Source organism: Dama dama, chromosome 4, assembly GCF_033118175.1.
Source record: "Dama dama isolate Ldn47 chromosome 4, ASM3311817v1, whole genome shotgun sequence".
NCBI classification, from domain to species: Eukaryota; Metazoa; Chordata; class Mammalia; order Artiodactyla; family Cervidae; genus Dama; species Dama dama.
In genome coordinates, this window is record NC_083684.1 from 54,081,740 (window position 1) to 54,100,571 (window position 18,832).

Below are 18,832 nucleotides of genomic sequence, written 5' to 3' on the forward strand. Positions count from 1 at the left end.
AAGCCTTGGAGCAACTAAGCCTGTGTACCACAACTACTGAGCCTGTGCTCTAAAGCCCGGGAGCCACAACTGCTGAGCCCACGTGTTACAGCTGCTGAAGCCCGTGTGCTCTAGAGCCTGTGCTCTGCAAGAAGAGAGGCCACCACAATGAGAAACCCATGCACCGCAACTAGAGAGTGGCCCCAACGCGCCACAACTAGAGAAAAGCCCGAGCAGCAACAAAGACCCAGCACTGCCAAAAATAAACTAATTTTTTAAAAAATCCGTCACAAAAATAAATCAATTCTTAACTTTCAGTTCCCATTATTAAATGACTATAGCTGTGCTACCTACTGCTGCTGCTGCTAAGTCACTTCAGTCGTGTCCGACTCTGTGCAACCCCATAGACGGCAGCCCACCAGGCTCCTCTGTTCCTGGAATTCTCCAGGCAAGAACACTGCAGTGGGTTGCCGTTTCCCTCTCCAGGGTGCTACCTACTACACTGCTGTAAATTACTGTTATTTTTCCTGGGTGTGATGAATGTGGAGGGTGAGGCCCAGTGCTCAGCAAGTGCCTTTCAATCACCCCTGACTCCTCAGACACCTAGGGTGCAAGGAAGACGGTTAACCCCATTTTACAGATAGAAAAAATGAGGCTCACAGAGAGGACTGAAGTAGGCCCAATAACACCCTCTCTACAAAGATATCAGGTCCTAATGCCCAGAGCTACTAAATGTCACCTTATATGGAGAAAGGGTGTTCGCAGATGTGATTAAGGATCTTGAGATGGAGAGATTAATCCTGGTGGGCTTTAAACACAATCAAGTATATTCTTAGAAGAGGAGGCAGAGGGAGATTTTAGGGCACACAGCAAAGAGGGGGCACATGTGGCATGGAAGCAGAAATTGGAGTGATGTGGCCACAAGCCAAGAGCTTCCCAGGTGGCTCAGTGGTAAAGAATCCACCTGCCAATGCAGAAGATGTGGGTTTGGTCCCTGGGTCAGGAAGATCCCCTGAAGGAGGAAGTGGCAACCCACTCTAGTATTCTTGCCTGGAGACTCCCATTGACACAGGAGCCTGGCAGGCCACAGTCAATGGGGTTGCAAAGAGTCAGACCCAACTCAGGGACTAAAATAGTGAAAGTGTTAGTCATTCTGTCGTGTCTGACTCTTTGAGACCCCATGGACAGTAGCCTGCTAGGCTCCTCTGTCCATGGGATTTCCCAGGCAAGAATACTGGAGTGGGTTGCCATTTCCTTCTCCAGGGGATCTTCCCGACTCAGGGACAAACCTGCATCTCCTGCATTGCAGGAGGATTCTTTACCATCTGATCCACCAGGGCAACCAGAAACAACCAAAGACAAGGCCATAAGCCAAGGAATGCCTGCAGCCATCAAAAGCCAGGAGAGACAAGGTACAGATTTCCCCCTAGAGCCGACACTTTGGCCCACCTATTCTGATTTCTGACTTCTGGCCTCTATAACTAAACAAGAGAATAAATTTCTCTTGTGTTAAGGCACCAAGCTGTGGTCATTTGTCACAGCCACCACAGGAAACTAACACTGGGACTTCACCAGTGTTGAGTCACACGGCAGGGAATGTGGCAGCCTCCCTGTCCCCATCCTCGAGGAGGTCGGCACAGAAACCCTGAGTCTCCACAGACTTAGAGGATGAACTTACAGTTCCCTAGGGGGAGGGTGGGGGGAAGGGATAGTTAGGGTGTTCGGGGTGGACATGTACACACTGCTATGTTTAAAATGGATAACCGGCAAGGACTGATTTTTTGGAACTGTGCTTAATGTGATGTGGCAGCTGGATGGGAGGGGAGTTTGGGGGAGAATGGATACATGTATATGTATGACTGAGTCCCTTTGCTGCCCACCTGAAACCATCACAATATTGTCAATTGGCCATACCCCAATACAAAATAAAAAGTTTTTTAAAAAAAAGAAAATAAAATCTGAGTCCCCCTCAAGCTCCTCCATCCTCCTTGCCCACCTCAAGCTCCTTGTTTGCTGTTTAGTCACTTTAGTCGTGTCTGACTCTTTGCGACCCCATGGACTGCAGCCCACCAGGCTCCTCTGTCCATGGAATTTTCCAGGCAAGAATTCTGGAGTGGGTTGCCATTTCCTTTTCCAGGGGACCCTCCTGACCCAAGGATCGAACCCGCATTTCCTGCATTGGCAGGCGGGTTCTTTACCGCTGAACCTCAAGCTCCTCCACCCTCCCTGCCCACTTCGAACTCCTCCTCACCGGCAAGTATCGGCCATCGTGGGTGCAGCCGCAGTCTTGGACAGGAATGCAGACACCCTGGGACAGCAGGAAGCGGTCGTCACACTGACAGCCCTCAAAGCAGCGGGTGGTGCAGCCCGTGAGGCCAGAAAGAGCCGCGCAGGAGCCCTGGCAGGAGCGCGTGCAGACGGAGTAGTGGCTGTTGGCTGGGCACTGCAGCGCTGCAGAGAAAGGAGTGGGGTGGGGTCACGGCTGCCCACTGAGTAATGAACGGGGCCCACTGCACACACGGCTCTGAGCTGCCGGCGCTGGGGACACAGCTCCAGGCCCTGCCCTGTGGGGCTCATGTCAGTGGGACAGACTGTGGCGGCCCAGTGTGATCAGGGGAAATACAGACAGAAGGTCAGGGCCAGGATGGGAGCTGTGAGGACCCAGGAGAAGCACCCAGAGTGAGGGCCTGGGCTCTGGCTAAGCAACGGGTGGATGGTGTGGCTGCCTTGAGATGAAGATCAAGATTGAAAAATAAGAAGATTAAGTTTGGGGTGAAATGCTAATGTCACATGGGAACACAGGAGGTGTGTGGATGGCCCCCTAAGGACACCTAGTGGAAAGTGTTCAGGAGGTCACTGGACCCGTGAGGCTGGCAGTCAGGAGACAGGTCAGAGAGGAAGACAGACAGTGTCCACTGCCTGCATGTAGGTCCTGCCCTGAGAAGAATGAAGGAGACACAGCTCTGCCCTGGGGTCATGAGTGGCCACTGCTGTGTCCAGGAGAGTCCAAGGAGACACAGCCTTGTCCTGGGGGTTTGAAGGAAACAGATAAGCCCTGACTAGAGGTTAGCTAAGAGGTACAGTCTTGGGCTAGGGGTCTGAGGGAGTAGCTGCCTTGTCCTGAAGGATCTAAGGGGTGATGGTCCCATCCTGGCCAGGGCGGGGCAGGGGCCTGGGTGAGACTCAAGTTTTACTATGTGAGCTCCTGACCTGCCTGACCCACACTCCCAGGTCACCACAGAAGATGTCCAGGAAGGGCCCTGAGAACGGTAAGAGAAGGTTTCAGGAGAGGGGACCCCTGAAAGGAGTCTGAGAAGGGCCAGTCAGCCGGGCAGGAGCAAAGCCAGAGCAGGGTGTGCTAAGGGAGGAACTGGGGCCTTGCCCCTGAGATACAGACACAACAGGGGGCACCGAGCCCCAGCTGGAGTCCTCCCAAGGGTCCCCAGACACTCACGGCAGAAGCTGTCTGTCCTCCAGGGCTTCACGGCCACGCCGGCAGCCTGGCAGGCTGCTGTGTAAGCTGCCAGGCTGCGGCAGAGGTAGGTGATGTTGCCCTTCTGGGCACAGAGGTCATACACGCACTGGCGGAAGTACTCAGAGGGGCTCAGCACGGCATGGCAGGCTGAGAAGGGGCCTTTGGCGTCCGCGAGCCGCCCGCAGGCCTCGAGGCTCTCGTATGGTGCCGTCTGCTCTGCTGAGCACACGGGGCAGCCTTGGGGTCCGCAGCCCTCGCTGCAGCCCTGGGAGGAGCCAGGAGCCCGCCATGCAGCTCCAAAGGCATCCACACTGGAGGTCGTGTCACCGCTGGGCAGGACAAAGTCGTCATTCCAGTTGCCATTGAAGTTGCCACAGAGGCCGCAGAGCCGGTCACGGAAGGTCGAAGGGATGGAAATGAGGATGTGGGCGTCGCCATCAAAGAGAAGCCGCAGGTCCTTGGTTGTCTGCAGAACCATGTTCCGGCCCTCGGCCGTCACCCGCACATGGCCCACAGCCACGGGCAGGGCTACAGCCTCACCATCCACAGTGACCTGGATGGAAGGGTCAGGGACTCAGAGAAGCACAGGTTAGCCTGTCTCCTCGGACTCCCAGGCCACAGACTCTCTCTCTCTCTCAGTTCCACTGGGGTGAGGCCATGTCCCCCAGAGACTTCCCAGGGCAGGGTATGTTCCCGTCAGAGGCCCCAGGCTGACAGTGTCTCCTCAATCCCCAAGGCTGGGGCCGTGTCTCCTTCAGGCCCCCAGGACAGATCTATGTCCTCAGAGTCCCCTTGCACTGGGTTCATCTCTCTCTCAAAATCTCTAGGTTAGGCCCTCTCCTCCTCAGACCCTCCCCCCCGCCAAGAGTAAGGCGGGGTCCACTTACCTGTGGGCCCCGAGCCAGGCTCACAACCTGGCCGGCCACAGTAACCACCACACGTTGGGGATCTCCAGCCGCATTCTTCTCAAGCACGATGGTAAAGTCCTCGTCCCCAGGCTGTGGGTGGCAGACCTGGGCCAAGATATAGGAGCAGGAGCCATGCAGGTCATAGACGCGTCCATCCAGGGTAATGTAGTGGGTGCCCCCATTGGCCAGGCAGCGGCCACAGCCGGTGGGGCGACAGGCCTGGACACCGTCCTGTACCCGGCACTCCTCGTAGGGCCTGCAGGTCTGGCCCTCCTGGCAGCTGACTTGACCGCCGGGTCCACACTGGCAGCGCCGCCCACACTCGGGGCCCGGGTAGAAGGTCTCACCCAGCGGGTAGTAGCGGCCCTCGTGGAGGCAGCCGCACTGGCCCACAGGCACGCAGGCGTCTCCGCTGAGCACGAAGCCGGCGTCGCAGACGCACCCCTCACGGCAGGTGGACACGCAGCCCTCGGGCGCGGAGAGGCTGGGGCAGCTCACGGGGCAGGAATCGCCGCAGAGCTGGTAGTGGCTGTGGTCAGGGCACTGGGCGGCTGCGGGACAAGAGGGGAAGGAGGCAGGGCTGAGGGAGGGCGACGCCGGGAAGGCACCGAGCGGGAGACGCTGCCGGGGTGAACCTGTGTGTTTTGCCTGGGATATCTCATGCGTGAATCTGTCCAGGGATCGGAGTGGGGCGTCTGACCCAGCACAGCCAATGGGGGATTCAGTGCGGGGATCTGGGAAGCAGGTCTCTCCAGCCAGGCTGTGTGTCAACCAGCTCAAGTATTTCTAAAGATCAAGTCAGTCTGACTGGGTGAGTCCAACCTCATATATCTGACCAAGATATGCAGGGTTAGAACTGACCGTGAGTATCTCAGGGTGTGACTCTTGCTGGGGTATAGGGCCAGAGGCATCTTAGGGTATGAATCCATCTGAGTATGCCTGCCTCTGGATGCCTGGTCTGGAAGCCTCTCACAGTCTCTCTGACAACGTCTGTCAGTGTGTGACTCTGACCACACGTATATCATTGGGTGAAGATGACAGGATAAATGTGACCAGGAGATCTGCCTGAGGGGAACTGCCCAGGATTCTCTGACCATGAACCTGTATGTATCTTCCTGGGGCTATGTCAGGGTCCTGATTCCACCAGAAAGGTATATCTGCCTACGTGTGTCTCTGTGTAAATGTGATCAAGTGTCTCTAACCAGAGGAGGCCCTGTCTGAGGTTATGAGACAAAATCTATCTGACCCTGTGCATTACTCTGTTTAAAAAAAAAAAACAAACAGTCTAGAGGCATCTGGCGCTTCCCTGGTGGCTCAGTGTAAACAATCTGCCTGCCAATGCAGGAGACCTGGGTTCCACCCCTGGGTTGGGAACATCCCTTGGAGAAGGACATGCCAAACCACTCCACTACTGCCTGGAGAATTGCATGGACAGAGGAGCCTGAAGAGCTATAATCCATGGGGTTGAGTCAGACACAACTGAGCAACTAAACAACAACAACAACAGAGGCATCTGACCAGGTGTAACTCTCTAGGTCTCTCTGACCAGAGGTAACTGAGAGAATCTACTGGGGTGATCAGTCACCCCAGTCTATCTGAGTGCATGAATCCTGACAGTGTACTGGACTGGACATGGACATCTCTTTGCTGACAAAGGTCCATCTAGTTAACGCTATGGTTTTTCCAGTAGTCATGTACAGATGTGAGAGCTGGATCATAAAGAAGGCTGAGCACCAAAGAAGTGATGCTTTCGAATTGTGGTACAGGAGAAGACTCTTGAGAGTCCCTTGGACAGCAAAGAGATCAAGCCAGTCAACCCTAAAGGAAATCAACCCTGAATATCCATTTGAAGGACTGATGTTGAAGCGGAAGCTCCAAAACTTTGGCCACCTGATGTGAAGAGCCAACTCACTGGAAAAGACCCTGATGCTTGGAAAGATTGAAGGCAGGAGGAGAAGGGGACGACAGAAGACAAAATGGTTGAATGGCATCAGTGACTCAACAGACATGAGTTTGAGCAAATTCTGAGAGGTAGTGAAGGACAGGGAAGCCTGGTGCATTGTAGTCCACAGGGTCACAAAGAATCAGACACAACTTAGGGACTGAACAACTGGACCCAGGGTTTCTAACCACGTGTATGAGTCTCTCCCACTGCAGTATGTCACTGGGAATATTCCAGTGTGTGAATGCCAAGGTATTTCTTTCACAGGCTAAGGGAAGGCGGGCTGGTGCCTATTCCCCACAGAGAAGGCACTTGTCTCAGGGCCCAGGAAAGAGGGTAGGAGGAGAGACTCCACTGTGTCCCATGCAAGGATCAGTACTCACGACAGAAGTCCGGCCGCCTCCACTCGCCGAGCTGAGCCCCAGCGGCCTGGCAGGCTGCCACATAGGCGGCCACGGCCGGGCAGAGGCCTCCTGGATGGCCCTGAGCCTGGCAGGCGTCCAGCAAGCAGGCCTGGAAGTACTGCTCGGGCGGAATGAGGCTGTGGCAGGGAGCCAGCGGGCCTTCGGCGGCCGAAATCACGCCGCAGGCGTCTGGGCCGCCGAAGGGCTCCTGCTGCTCGGGCGTGCAGGGTTCGGGGCACGGCCCGGGCACGCACTCTCCGCAGCCCGCGGCGCCGCCCACTTGCCAGCGGTCGGGCTTCCCCTCCACCGCGTCCAGGTCGTCGTTGGGGTTCTTGTTGTAGTTCCCGCACAGCCCACAGAGGGCGCCCGCGTACGCCGCCGGCACGCGCAGGCGCACGTTGCTGTCTCCGTCGAAAGCCAGCGAGATCCCGGAGGCTGTGTTCACCACCACGTCTGCGCCGCTCAAGTAGGCGTGCACGCGGGAGTCCAGCTGGAAGGGCAGGGCCACCAGCTTGCCGTCCACCTGCAGGGGCGGTGCGGGAGTGGGGGTTACTGAACGTCGGAGGCACAGGTTCGAATCTTGACTCCACTATCTACTGGGGGCTGGGGCGGGGGCGGAGACACCTTGTGCGCGGCACCTCCCCCTCCTTGTAATAGTTATTAGTTGTAGTAATAATAACGACTTCCACGGTGGCTCAGTGGTAAGGAATCCACCTGCAGGCAGGAGAACCGGGTTCGATCCCTGAGTGGGGAAAATACCCTAGAGAAGGAAATGGCAACCCACTCCAGTATTCTTGTCTGGAGAATCCCATGGACAGAGGAGCCTGGTGGGCTACCGTTGGTGGAGTCGCAAAGAGATGGACATGATTGAACTAAATTTTTTTTTTTATAGACAGGATATCATTGGCTCTTCACACTACCCTCTGAAGCAGATACTTTTCTTAGACCCATTTCACAGAGGAGTAAACCAAGGCTCAGAGTTGGGGAAGCCACTGCTCCAAGCCCCCTACTGTGAATCCCTCCATCTGCCCCATTAGCCTGTGAAAGGCAGTCAGGGAATTGGCAGACCCCTAACTATCCCAGGCAGCCCCAGGGCTGGCACATGCTGGTCCATAGACCGCTCACCTGCAGCTGCCGGGGCCAGCCGGCACTGAGGGTGAAGCTGTGGCCGTAGATGTGCAGGGTGACAGTGCGGGTGTAACTGACGGCCTGGCTGCCCCGGTGCTCGTTGGCTACCGTGACTGTGAAGTTCTCAGCCCCCTTGGGTGGGTCATGGCAGGGTGCACTCAGCAGGTACTCGCAGGCGCCTTGGAAGTCGAATCGGTGCCCATCCAGGGTGATGTAATGGGGGTCACCCCAGGCCTGACACTCGGCTGTGCTGACAGGTTGGCAGCCCTGCTGGCCTGAGGGCAGGAGGGCACACTCTTCACCTTGCCCACAGCTGGCAGGCTTGCAGACCAGCGAGCCACCTCCGGGCCCGCATTGGCACCGCTGGGAGCAGGTGGCATCAGCCCAGAACTCGCTGCCGGCCTCGTGGTAGGTGCCGTTGGCCCAGCAGCCGCAGCCGCCTTCCAGGGGGACGCAGTGGTCGGCACTCAACACGAAGCCTGAGTCGCACTGGCAGCCCTCCACGCAGGGGCCCTCACATACGGCAGGGGTGGTGTTAGGCGTGGGAGATGGGCAGCTTGCTGGGCAGGGTGGGCCACAGAGCTCGTAGTGGCTGTTCTCCGGGCAGGGGAGCTCTGTAGGTGGACGAAGAGAAAGAAGAGAGAGAATGGTGTCAGGAGGTGGGGTCTGAGGATAGGGTAGGACGAGCCAGACAGAGACCGAGAGGGACAGAATAAGAGACAACAGAAGACCCATGGACAGGAAGAGAGAAGAGGAGAAATAGACAACCAAAGGCTGACACAGGAGACAAGGGCCAGGAGACCGAGACACAAAAACAAACAGCGAGACAAAGAGAAACAAACAAACAGACCCGAAAGGACTGGAATGAAATCAAACCAGCTCCAAAGAGGCGGGACCCTTGCCCCCAGTGCTCACCACAGCCGGCCTCCGTCCTCCAGTCCTTAATGACGATCCCAGCGGCTTGGCAGGCAGCAGCATAGGTAGCCAGAGCCTGGCAAAGTATGTCCTTGGCCCCACCGCCCAGGCAGACATCCAGAACGCAGCCCTTGAAGAAGCTATCAGGGGCCACGTGCTCATGGCAGGCGGCGAAGGGGCCTCCGGAGCCAGGGACCAGGGGGCCGCAGAAGCCGGGGCCCCCGTACTCCTCCAGTCGGTCCTCAGCGCAGGTCGGGCAGGACCCCTGACATTCATCCCAGCACAGTGGGTCCCAGCCTGGAACCCGCCAGCTGCCGCCCCAGATGGGTATGGAGGGGGCCAGGGTGCCGTTGGGGAAGGCTTGGTCGTTGCTCAGGTTGCGGTCCATGTTCCCGCAGAGCCCACACACGGCGCCGTGGTAGCTGCTGGGCAGTGTCACCTCCACGCGCCAGTTCCAATCGTAGGTGACCTGCAGCCCGAAGTCAGTGGCCAGCACCGCTTTGGATGCACCGTGGGTCACTGAAAGCCGCCCGTTGGCCTCAGAGACAGGCAACGCCCTCAGCACACCATTCACCTGGGAGGAGAGGGGGGCGGGAGGCAAACCAGGTCACTGGAGATGTGGAGGCCCAGACCTGGCCCCCTGTCTCCCTCGCTCATCCCGCCATGGCTGGGAGCTGCCAAGGCCTTCCTTATGACTGCTGCTCATAGAATCATTTGACAAACACTGGACATCAGCTCTAGTCCAGGCCCTGGAGAAGGAAAGCCCACCCTGTGGCTTTTTCTGGGTTTCTCTTTTGCTCTCCATCTCTCCCTTCTTCCATCTCTGTCTTTCTCTTTCTATATATGGACCTATTGCGCTCTCTCTGGTCTCTCTCTCTCTGAGTTTCCCTCACTCTGTCTCTCTTTCTCTTTCCCTGGGTCCTCTTCCCTCTCTGTTTCTCTCTCACTAGTGCGTTCTCTCTCTCTCTGCATCTGTGTGTGTGTTACTTTCTCTCTCTGCGTCCATCTCTCTGGTGTTTCTCTGGGTCTTACTCACCTAGTCCCCCCCCTCTCCTTATTTCCTGTGCATCCCTGTGTGTCTGGCCACCTCTTCCACTCACTCACCATTGTTTATTGAGTGCCTACTCTGTTCCATAAATTATTCTCTGCCTGTGAGCTGCCATTAATCTGCATCTCCACTATTCTGGACAGAAAGGGCAGCCCATCTCGCTCTCTCTGGATCTCCTTGAATTTCTCTCCATGTCTGAGGCTCGGGGCCTCTCATCTGTTCCCTCGCAAACAATCAAGGGTGCTTACCTGGGTCAGACCCTCAGCTGAGCACTTTACATGCATCACGTCACTGTGGGGCAGTGCCTGCTATGATCCCCACTTCACAGATGAGGAAACTGAGGCCCACCAAGTCAAGTCACTTGCCCAGTATCACACATCTTATAAGGACAGGGTGGATTCAAACCCAGATGTCTAAAAAGGCAAATTCTGAAGTCCTGCATGAAAGCCCTTAATGAAGGGCTAGACTCATTTAATTCCCAATAGGGTGATGTAATTATCGTTGCTCTTGCTATTTTGTTTCAGGACCAAGTGAAGAGAGAGAGCCCTGAGCTCCCCACCTATGACCGGCAGGACCCTTCCCACCCTACCTGGGGACTCGGGACCAGCCTTACCCGGACTTTGCCGATCTCGCCTTTGTGGATGGCGATGTGGGTGTTGAGGGTGGTCACGGTGACCAGCCTCACGTAGGACACAGAGGGGTTGCCCCGGTTCTCGTTCTTGGTGGTGACAGTGAAGGGTGTGAGGCCCTGGGCATTGTTCCCTGAGCAGTTGGTTGATGCCAGCACATAGTCACAGGTGCCCTGGAAGTCAAAGTTCCAGCCGTCGAAGGAGTGGTAGTGTGGGTCGCCCCACAGCCAGCACGTGGCCTGGTAGTTGGGCACGCACACGCCCTGGCCATTCTTATCCTGGCACGTCTCCTGTGGCCGACACGTCACATCGTGGCATGGGTCTGGGGGCAGAGGAGAGAGGACCTTGAGGGGCTGCTAGGCAGAAAGCCAGTTTCTTCCCAGAATCAGCCGGGACACCAGCTCTGAGGGCTCCTGGGGTGCGGGGTCGGGAAGACCAGGTTCCAGGGTCCTTCCATTTGAGAGGCTGGCCCCCAGTCTGCCATTTCTGAGATCAGATCCTGGGTGCCCCTACTCCCATGTCTGAAGCTGTGTCTGAGACCCTGTCAAAGGTCCCCCTTCTGAGACTCAGGCCCCAAGGTCCTTGCAGCCAACACACAGGTTCCAGTCCCTACCTCTGTGACCCAGGATCTGGGGTCCCCTTGCTTGAGATCTCAGCTCCAGAGGACTGAAGTCTGAGACCACAGGGGTGCCTGTGTCTGTGATGCCAGCCCTGCAGGCATCCTAAGGACACCCACAGCCAAGGGTCCTCTGTGTCCTGGGCTCTCAGCCTCCTGGAGGCCACCGCATCTGAGCCCAGGTCCTGGAGGTCTCTGCGCCCAAGACCAAGGTACTGCATGAACTTTCTGGTGGGAAACTAACCTCAGAGGTCCCACCATTTGAGAGCCTGTCCCCAGGGTCCCTTTTTCTAAGTCTCATAGCCTGGCGAACCCTCTGTTCCAGACTCCATCTCCCTGGGATTGCTGTGCCTGAGAGCCTGGTCTTGGGAGATCTCATTCCTCAGGCCCTGCCTCCGAGGGTCTCTTTGTCTAGGACTCCCTTCCTAGGGCCACTGAATCAGTGAGCCCAGTTTTTGGAATCCCTATGCCCAAGTTGTTACTGTTGTTTAGTCGCTAAGTTGTATCCAACTCTTTTGCTACCCCATGGACTGTAGCCCACCAGGCTCGCCAGTCCACGGGATTTCCCAGGCAAGAATACTGGAGTGGGTTGCCATTTCCTTCCCCTAGGGGATCTTCTCAACCCAGGGATAGAACCCACGTCTCCTGCATTGACTGATGGGTTCTTTACCACTGAGCCACCAGGGAAGCCTCTAGGCCCAAGACCCCAGCCTTAAAACCTCCTCTCTCCCTATGTGCCAGTTTTCAGTTGACTGCTTCTTAGCTCCAAGTCCTCCAGTGGAGTTGGGCTTCGTCAGTAGAGCGAGCTAGAGGGTCACCGCAGGAGGAAGGGGCGGCTTCTGCTTCTAGCAGGCTTTGCTCTCTGGGCTCCTGGTGGCAAGTGGCACCAGCAGCTTGTGAGGCGCCTGCTTAGTGAGGTCCACTGGCCCCTGCTGGTCTCCCTGTGCACCCCAGCAGGTGGCTTCCCAGTGAGTTCGCCAGCACCCCAGTTAGGGTTTTCCCGCCTGCCAGCTCCAGCCTGCACAAACTGTCTGCCACCCTCCAATAAGATCTGCCTGTCAGCCTTGACGTGGGGGCTGTCGTCCCAATTCCTCCCTTCCTTAGGTGCTCTGTTGTGACCTTTGGGGCGGGGGCTGCACCCTACAGCTACTCTTCCTGTGTTCATTAGCGTTCTTTAGTAGTCAATCTCTATTACAAGCAAAGAATTCTGTTAAACTTTCCCTATTTAAGCTCCTGTGCGGCTTCCCAGGTGGCACTAGTGGTAAAGAATCCGCCTGCCAATGCAGGAGACTTGCACTGGGGCAATGCAACCCACTCCAGTATTATTGCTGGAAAATCCCATGGAGAGAGGAGACTGGTGGGAAACAGTCCATAGGGTCGCACAGAGTTGGACATGATTGAAGCGACATAGCATGTGTGGTTTCTGTCTCCCTTTTGGATTCAGACCAAGATAACAGGGTCCCTGGGAGTTCCTGTTATCCAGCCCACGAGCCCCGATATCTCAGTCAGTCCTGGAGGTATATCCATTTATCCTCAGGAATAAGGGAATTTTCTCTGCCCTTCACCCAAGAAATCAGTCCTGGGGGGTGGCTTTGTGTCTCAGACTTAATCCTGAGAGGTGTCACTGTGTGAGGGTGTATCTCTATAAATCCTGAACCTCCACTTGAGGCAGGCGCTGTATTCAAGACCCTGGCCTTCGGGAGATCTCTGCCTGAGACCTCAGGACTCTGCTTTCTCTCTTTAAGATATTTTTGATGTGGACCATTTTTTAAAAGTCTTTATTTGTTACACTATTGCTTCTGTTTTACTTTCTGTGTTTTTGGTCCAGAGGTGTGTGGGATCTTAGCTCCCCAACCAGGGATGGAGCGCACACCCCCTGCCCTGGAAGGAGAAGTCTTAACCACTGGACCACTAGGGAGCACCAGGACTCTGCTTTCTGTCCCTGTGGGTCCCGGTCTCCCCTGCCCCTTGGGGATGGTGACTGAAACCGTGAGCCTAATTCCGCATACCAGTGACCAGCAAACTATGCACTGCCAGCTGCCTGTTTCTGCAAATAAAATTTCATTGGAGTCACACCCCTTCACTTACCTGGTCTACAGCTGATTGCATTCTGCAAAGTGAGAGTTGAGTAATAGGGACAAAGACCATATGGCCTGCAAGTTTAAATATTTACCCTCTGGCCTTTTAGAGAAGAAGTTCTCTGGTCTCTGCCTTATGCAGAGGGCCTCTGCCATCTGCCTGGGGAAACCTATTCCTGAGGGTTCCCACTGCCTGCTTTCTACCATAAGAGTCCCTGCCTCCCCGCCTGGAGGGCCGCTGCCCCAGCCCTGGAAATCCTAGCCTACGGGTGCCCAGGTCTGAGACTCCCGTTGTTGGTCCTCTGTGCCTGCCACCATGAAGACCCGGGTGACACCACCCTCAGCTCCGGAGTCCCTGTCCTCTGTCCCCCTCGCTGCACCCGCCCCGGCCCCAACCCAGCACCTTTGGTGACGCAGCTCAGGACACCTCCCGAGGGCTGGCACACCTGCCCGGCACTGCAGCTGTGGCTCTGGCACACCAGGCCTTTGCCAGGCTGGCACACACACTGTTGCTGGCAGTTCTCAGTGAGCACCACCTTCTCGGGCTGTGGGGACAGAAGACAAGGCTGTCAGGGCCGGGCTGACTCTGGCAACTGCAGTGTTCTAGGCAGAGGCGGTCCAGAGGATGTAAAAGGGACATCTTCCGGCAGGGTGGCCCTTTATCTGTGAAACTAAAGCACAGCATGGCCTTGGGGTCCAATTCACTCATTCATTTGCTTTCATTCATTTACTCATTCATTTATTCTGAAATATCCACTAACTGTCTTCTGTATGAGAGAAACGGTGTAATGTGGGAATTAAGAACATAGGATCTGGAGCTGATTGCCTGGGTCTGAAGCTGGTTTCTGCTCTTTCCAAGTTACATCACTCTGCACAAATTGAGCCTCGTTATGCCTGAGTTTCCTCACCTGTAAGTTGCAGGTAGTAATAGCACCAACTTATTAAAGTATGTTGTTGTTTAGTCGCTAAGTCGTATCTGATTCTTTTGCAACCCCATGGACTGTAGCCTGCCAGGCTCCTCTGTCCATAGAATTTTCCCCAGGCAAGAATACTGGAGTGGGTTGCCACTTCCTCCTCCAGGGGATCTTCCCAACCCAGGAATCGAACCCACATCTCCTGCATTGGCAAGCAGGTTCTTTACCATTGAGCCATCAGGGAAGCCCTGTTAAAGCATAACTGAGTTAATAATACATATAAAGTACAGATGAAATGAAAAGGGATTTCCTTTAAATATCCAGACTGGAGAGGAAACAGGGGTAGAGATGAAACAAGACTGGGAAAATGTTGATTATTTTTGAAGCTGAGTGACAGGTACATGGAGATTTATTATACTGCTCCCTTGACGTTTGCCAGTGTGAAAATTTTTATAGTAAAAGGTTTATATATAACATTATAATATATATATTATACATGAATAAATAAAATGCATGTATACTGTGGGCTTCCCAGGTGGTGCTAGTGGTAAAGAAGCTGCATGCCAATGCAGGAGATGTAAAAGATGCAAGTTCTGCCCCTGGGTCGGGAAGATCCCGTGGACAAGGAAATGGCAACCCACTCATGTACTCTTGCCTAGAGAATCCCATGGACAAAGAAGCCTGGTCGGCTACAGTCCATAGGGTCACAAAGAGTTGGACACGAATGAAGTGACTTAACACACACACGTGTGTGTATTGTTTACACAGCACTTAAAGTAGTAACTGGCACACAGCAAGCACCATCTACCTGTTTGCTGTAGTACTGTTGTTATTCATATGAGGAGGAAAACACATAGGGTTCTTGCCCTGACAGAGCTCTCAGACCTTTAAGAGAGACAGACTTTACATAACACATGTTCAAAGGAAAAGCAGTAACTCTGAGCAAGGGAGAAGGACACAGAGGGAGTCAGCCTCTGATATAACAAAATTGAAATCTACACCTGGGATACAAAGCCAAAACTTGACCTGAAGAACCAGGGGAGGGTTTCAAGTTGTGGGTACATGCATGTCTGCCAAGGCGCTTCAGTCGTTTCCAACTCTTTGTGACCCAATGGACTGCAGCCTGCCAGGCTCCTCTGTCCATGGGGATTCTCCAGGCAAGAATGCTGGAGTGGGTTGCCATGCCCTTCTCCAGGGGATCTTCCCAACCCAAAGATCAAACCCATGTCTCTTACATTTCCTGCTTTGGCAGGTGGGTTCTTTACCACTGGCACCAAATGGGAAGACCTCAAGTTGCGGGACCTGTGGTCATATTTACAAAGGTCTTACCTGCTACTGTGGGGATGGTAGACCAGAGGGAGCAAAAGTGGACAAACTGGACCACGGTGGGGCCATGTGAGGGGAAGAGGAGCAGACAGGAGAGACGGTCAGGAGGCCAAATGGACAGGCTGTAGGAGGGGGGGGGTCCAGCATGCAGCCCCCATTCTGCCCAGGACAGCGGGGTCCCTACCTCGTAGTAGATGCCGTTGTGGTAGCAGCCGCACTCTTGGATGGGCACGCAGCCTTGGCCATCACTGAGGAAGCCGGAGTCACACTGGCACCCCTCTGCGCAGCTCTCTGGGCACTGCGGGGGGGCGCTGAGTGCGGAGCAGCCCAGGGAGCAGGTGTCTGCGCAAACCTCGTAGTGGCTGTTGGGGGGGCACGGCATGGCTGCAAATAGGGGGTGCAGGTCAGGGCCCCGGGAGTGAGAGGTGGTGGGGCCCAGGGTCTGCCCCTTCCGTGTCTCTACCTCCCCCTCCCTGCCCCTCACTCACGACAGAAAGACTCCGTCCTCCAGGGTTCCACGTGGCCTCCAGCCGCCTGGCAGGCGCTCACGTAGGCGTGGATGTTGTCGCAGAGAATGCTCTCATTGCCGCCGCCCACACAGAGGTCGAAGACACAGTTTTGCAAGTGGCCCTGAGGGTCCAGGAGCTTGTGGCAGGCGGCCAGCGGCCCTGTGGGGCTGGTGAGGAGCCCGCAGAACTCCTGTTGTTTGTATTTGTCCTGCAGCTCCGGTTTACACTCCAGCTCTGAGTCACAGCCCTCGCTGCCCGGCTGGCAGGTGGGGGGCGGCAGGCAGGGTGAGTCAGGCACTTTCTCCTCCCAGGAGTTGCCAAACTCATTGGCGCTGCCCGCCTGCGAGCCATCCGGCTTCTGGAAGTCGTCCTTGGGGTCGCCGTTGTAGTTCCCACACAGGCCACACAGCTGCTGGTAGTAGTTGCCTGGGACGGTGACCCGCACGTTGTACACGAGGTCATAGGCCACACGCAGGCCGAAGTCAGTCTCGATCACGACGTCGGAGCCGTGTTGGAAGACACGGATCCGGCCCTCGTCCAGCACCACGGGCAGCCTCCTGTCCACGCCGTTCACCTAGGAGGGAGGACAGGCCGGGCTTCAGAGGGTACACTTCGAGACCCTAGATCAGGCCCCTGCCTGACACTGAAGATCTGTGGGATCTCACCTCTCTGGGTCTTAGTTTCCATATGTGTAAAATGGGCATAATAATAGGGTTCATAGTGGGTTGATAGGTGGCTCCCCAAAGATATGTCTGCCAAGAACCTCAGAATATGACCGTATTTGGAGAGGTAATCAGGGTAGAGATCTTGAGATGGGATCGTCCTGGATTAGGGTGGACCCTACATCCAATGACAAATGTCCCTAAAAGAGCAGGAAGAGGAGAAGGTACAGGCAAACCCAGAGGAGAAGGCTGTGTGAAAAATGAAGATGGGGCTGGAGCGATGGGGGTACAAGCCAGGAGCACCTGGAACCCCCAGAAGCAGTGGGAGGAGGGGGAGGGTTCTCCCCCAGAACCCCTGGGGGGTGCGTCTCTTGCCCATACTTTGATTTTGGACTTCTGGCCTCCACAGCTGTGAGAGAATAAATTTCCGTTGTTTTAAGCCACCAAGGTGGTGGTGAGTTGTTACGGCAGTTTCAGGAAATGAATATAGGTCTCAATAGAGTCTCTTATGACAGCAGAGACCAGGAGGGAGGGGCAGGTGGAGGGGAAGGTGGAGTGGAAGGGAGGAGGGGGTTGGGGGGGATGTCCGGAGGGGATAATCAAGGGTCAGGGAGTGATTCCACAGTGGTTCAGTGGTAAAGAATCCGCCTTCCAATGCATGGGACACGGGTTCAATGTCTTGGGTCCGAGAAGATCCCAAGCCCGTGTGTTACAACTACTGAGCCTGTGCTCTGGAGCCTGGGAGTCACAACTATGAAGCCCTGCGCCCTAGAGCCCGTGCTCACAAACAAGAGAAGCCACTGCAATGAGACGCCGAGCACCACAAGAAGAGTGGCCCCCACTCACCACAGCTAGAGAGACTGTGGACAGCCAGGAAGACTCAGCACAGTTATAACTAAACAAATTTTTAAAAAAAGGGCAAGGAGAGGGGAGACTAAGCCACATGGGAGAAGGCCCAGGTCCCCAAGGTCTCCACCCTCCTTGGTTCCCCACTGTAGGCTCTGACTGGCACCTCCTCTCCTGGGGGACCCAATGCCCTCCACATCTACTCAGAGCTCTGTGCCCCCTGCCCCTCAGCTGAGATCTGTGCACGCCCCGCGCACAGACCTGCCCTCTACCGAAGACCCCTCCCCTTCACGTTCTGGGCTATTCTCACCGTGACTTTCCACTGATTCTGCTCCAGCCGCAGGGTGTAGTTGGCCACCTGGACGGTGATCGCCTTGGTCACACTGACTTTCCCATTGCCCCAGGCCACATTCTCCTGCAGGACGGCAAACTGGGGCAGGCCAGGCCGAGTCCCACAGGTCTGAGCCAGCACGTACACACAGGTACCCATGAAGTCGAAGCGTTGGCCGTCGAAGGTGGTGTAATGGGGGTCTCCCGATGCCTGGCAGGTGGTAGAGCCCACAGCCACGCAGCCCAGGACACCATTGGACGGCTGGCAGGCCTCGTGAGGGCCACAGCTGGATGGCACGCAGGACACCAGCCCGCCCTCCTCGCAGTAGCAAAGGGAATCGCACTCGGGTCCCGGGTAGAAGGTCTGTTCAGGCGGGTAGTAGGCGCCCTGGTACACGCAGCCGCAGGAGGCCACCGGCACACAGGACTCACCATTGAGCACGAAGCCCTCGTCACACACGCAGCCCTCTTTGCATTCGAAGCCACAGCCCCCGGGCACCGGGAGGTCTCCGCAGGACAGCGGGCAGCCGTAGGAACACTCCTCGTAGTGACTGTGAGATGGGCAGCTCAGCGCTGCGGGGAAAGGGGCCATCAGGACGAAGCAGCCGTGCTCCCTGGGGACACCAAAGACCCCCCCCCCCCGACACACACACGTGCACACCCATATGCACACACAGACACTCACATGTATAAGCAGTCCAGCGGCAAGGAGCCCCTTGGTTCAGTGGGGCCCAGGAAACATTACATCACAGTTAATCTAATCCTGATGATTAAGTTTCTATTCCAACTTAACTGTGGCCTGGGGTCATCTGTACTGTCTTTAATGACCTTATTCAAGTTGGTAACAAGTTGTGGATCTGTGATATATATTTTAACATACATAGGCATGTGTCTCTATAATCTATGCAGTGTATTTGTGAATGCGGTATTTTTAGCTTCTTTGTTCTATAGCAGTAATGTAGTACCAGTGGTAGTAGTAGTAATTCTATAGAAAATTAAAATAGTTGCCCAGGGTGGTAAAGAAAACAATGAAAAAGAATCCCCATTCCTCGCTCCAAACTCACCACCCCAGATTATAAAACAGGGGGTTTCCACAAAAACAAAAAACCCTGAAACTGAACCC

The 18,832-nt window shown here is 55.5% G+C and overlaps 1 protein-coding gene across 2 annotated transcripts in view; it reads right to left on the reverse strand.

Annotated features, from left to right (window-relative positions):
- FCGBP (Fc gamma binding protein) overlaps positions 1-18,832 on the reverse strand; it is a 41,951-nt gene that overhangs the window by 5,932 nt on the left and 17,187 nt on the right. For both annotated transcript variants that reach the window (XM_061139293.1, XM_061139292.1), the window contains 11 exons: positions 17,690-18,282; positions 15,851-16,445; positions 15,547-15,746; positions 13,526-13,667; positions 10,413-10,750; positions 8,752-9,325; positions 7,834-8,450; positions 6,688-7,231; positions 4,342-4,913; positions 3,434-4,007; positions 2,231-2,430 (listed from right to left, as the gene is read on the reverse strand). In XM_061139293.1, the coding sequence (XP_060995276.1) occupies positions 2,231-2,430; positions 3,434-4,007; positions 4,342-4,913; positions 6,688-7,231; positions 7,834-8,450; positions 8,752-9,325; positions 10,413-10,750; positions 13,526-13,667; positions 15,547-15,746; positions 15,851-16,445; positions 17,690-18,282 (4,949 nt within the window). The remainder of the gene's footprint in view (positions 1-2,230; positions 2,431-3,433; positions 4,008-4,341; positions 4,914-6,687; positions 7,232-7,833; positions 8,451-8,751; positions 9,326-10,412; positions 10,751-13,525; positions 13,668-15,546; positions 15,747-15,850; positions 16,446-17,689; positions 18,283-18,832) is intronic.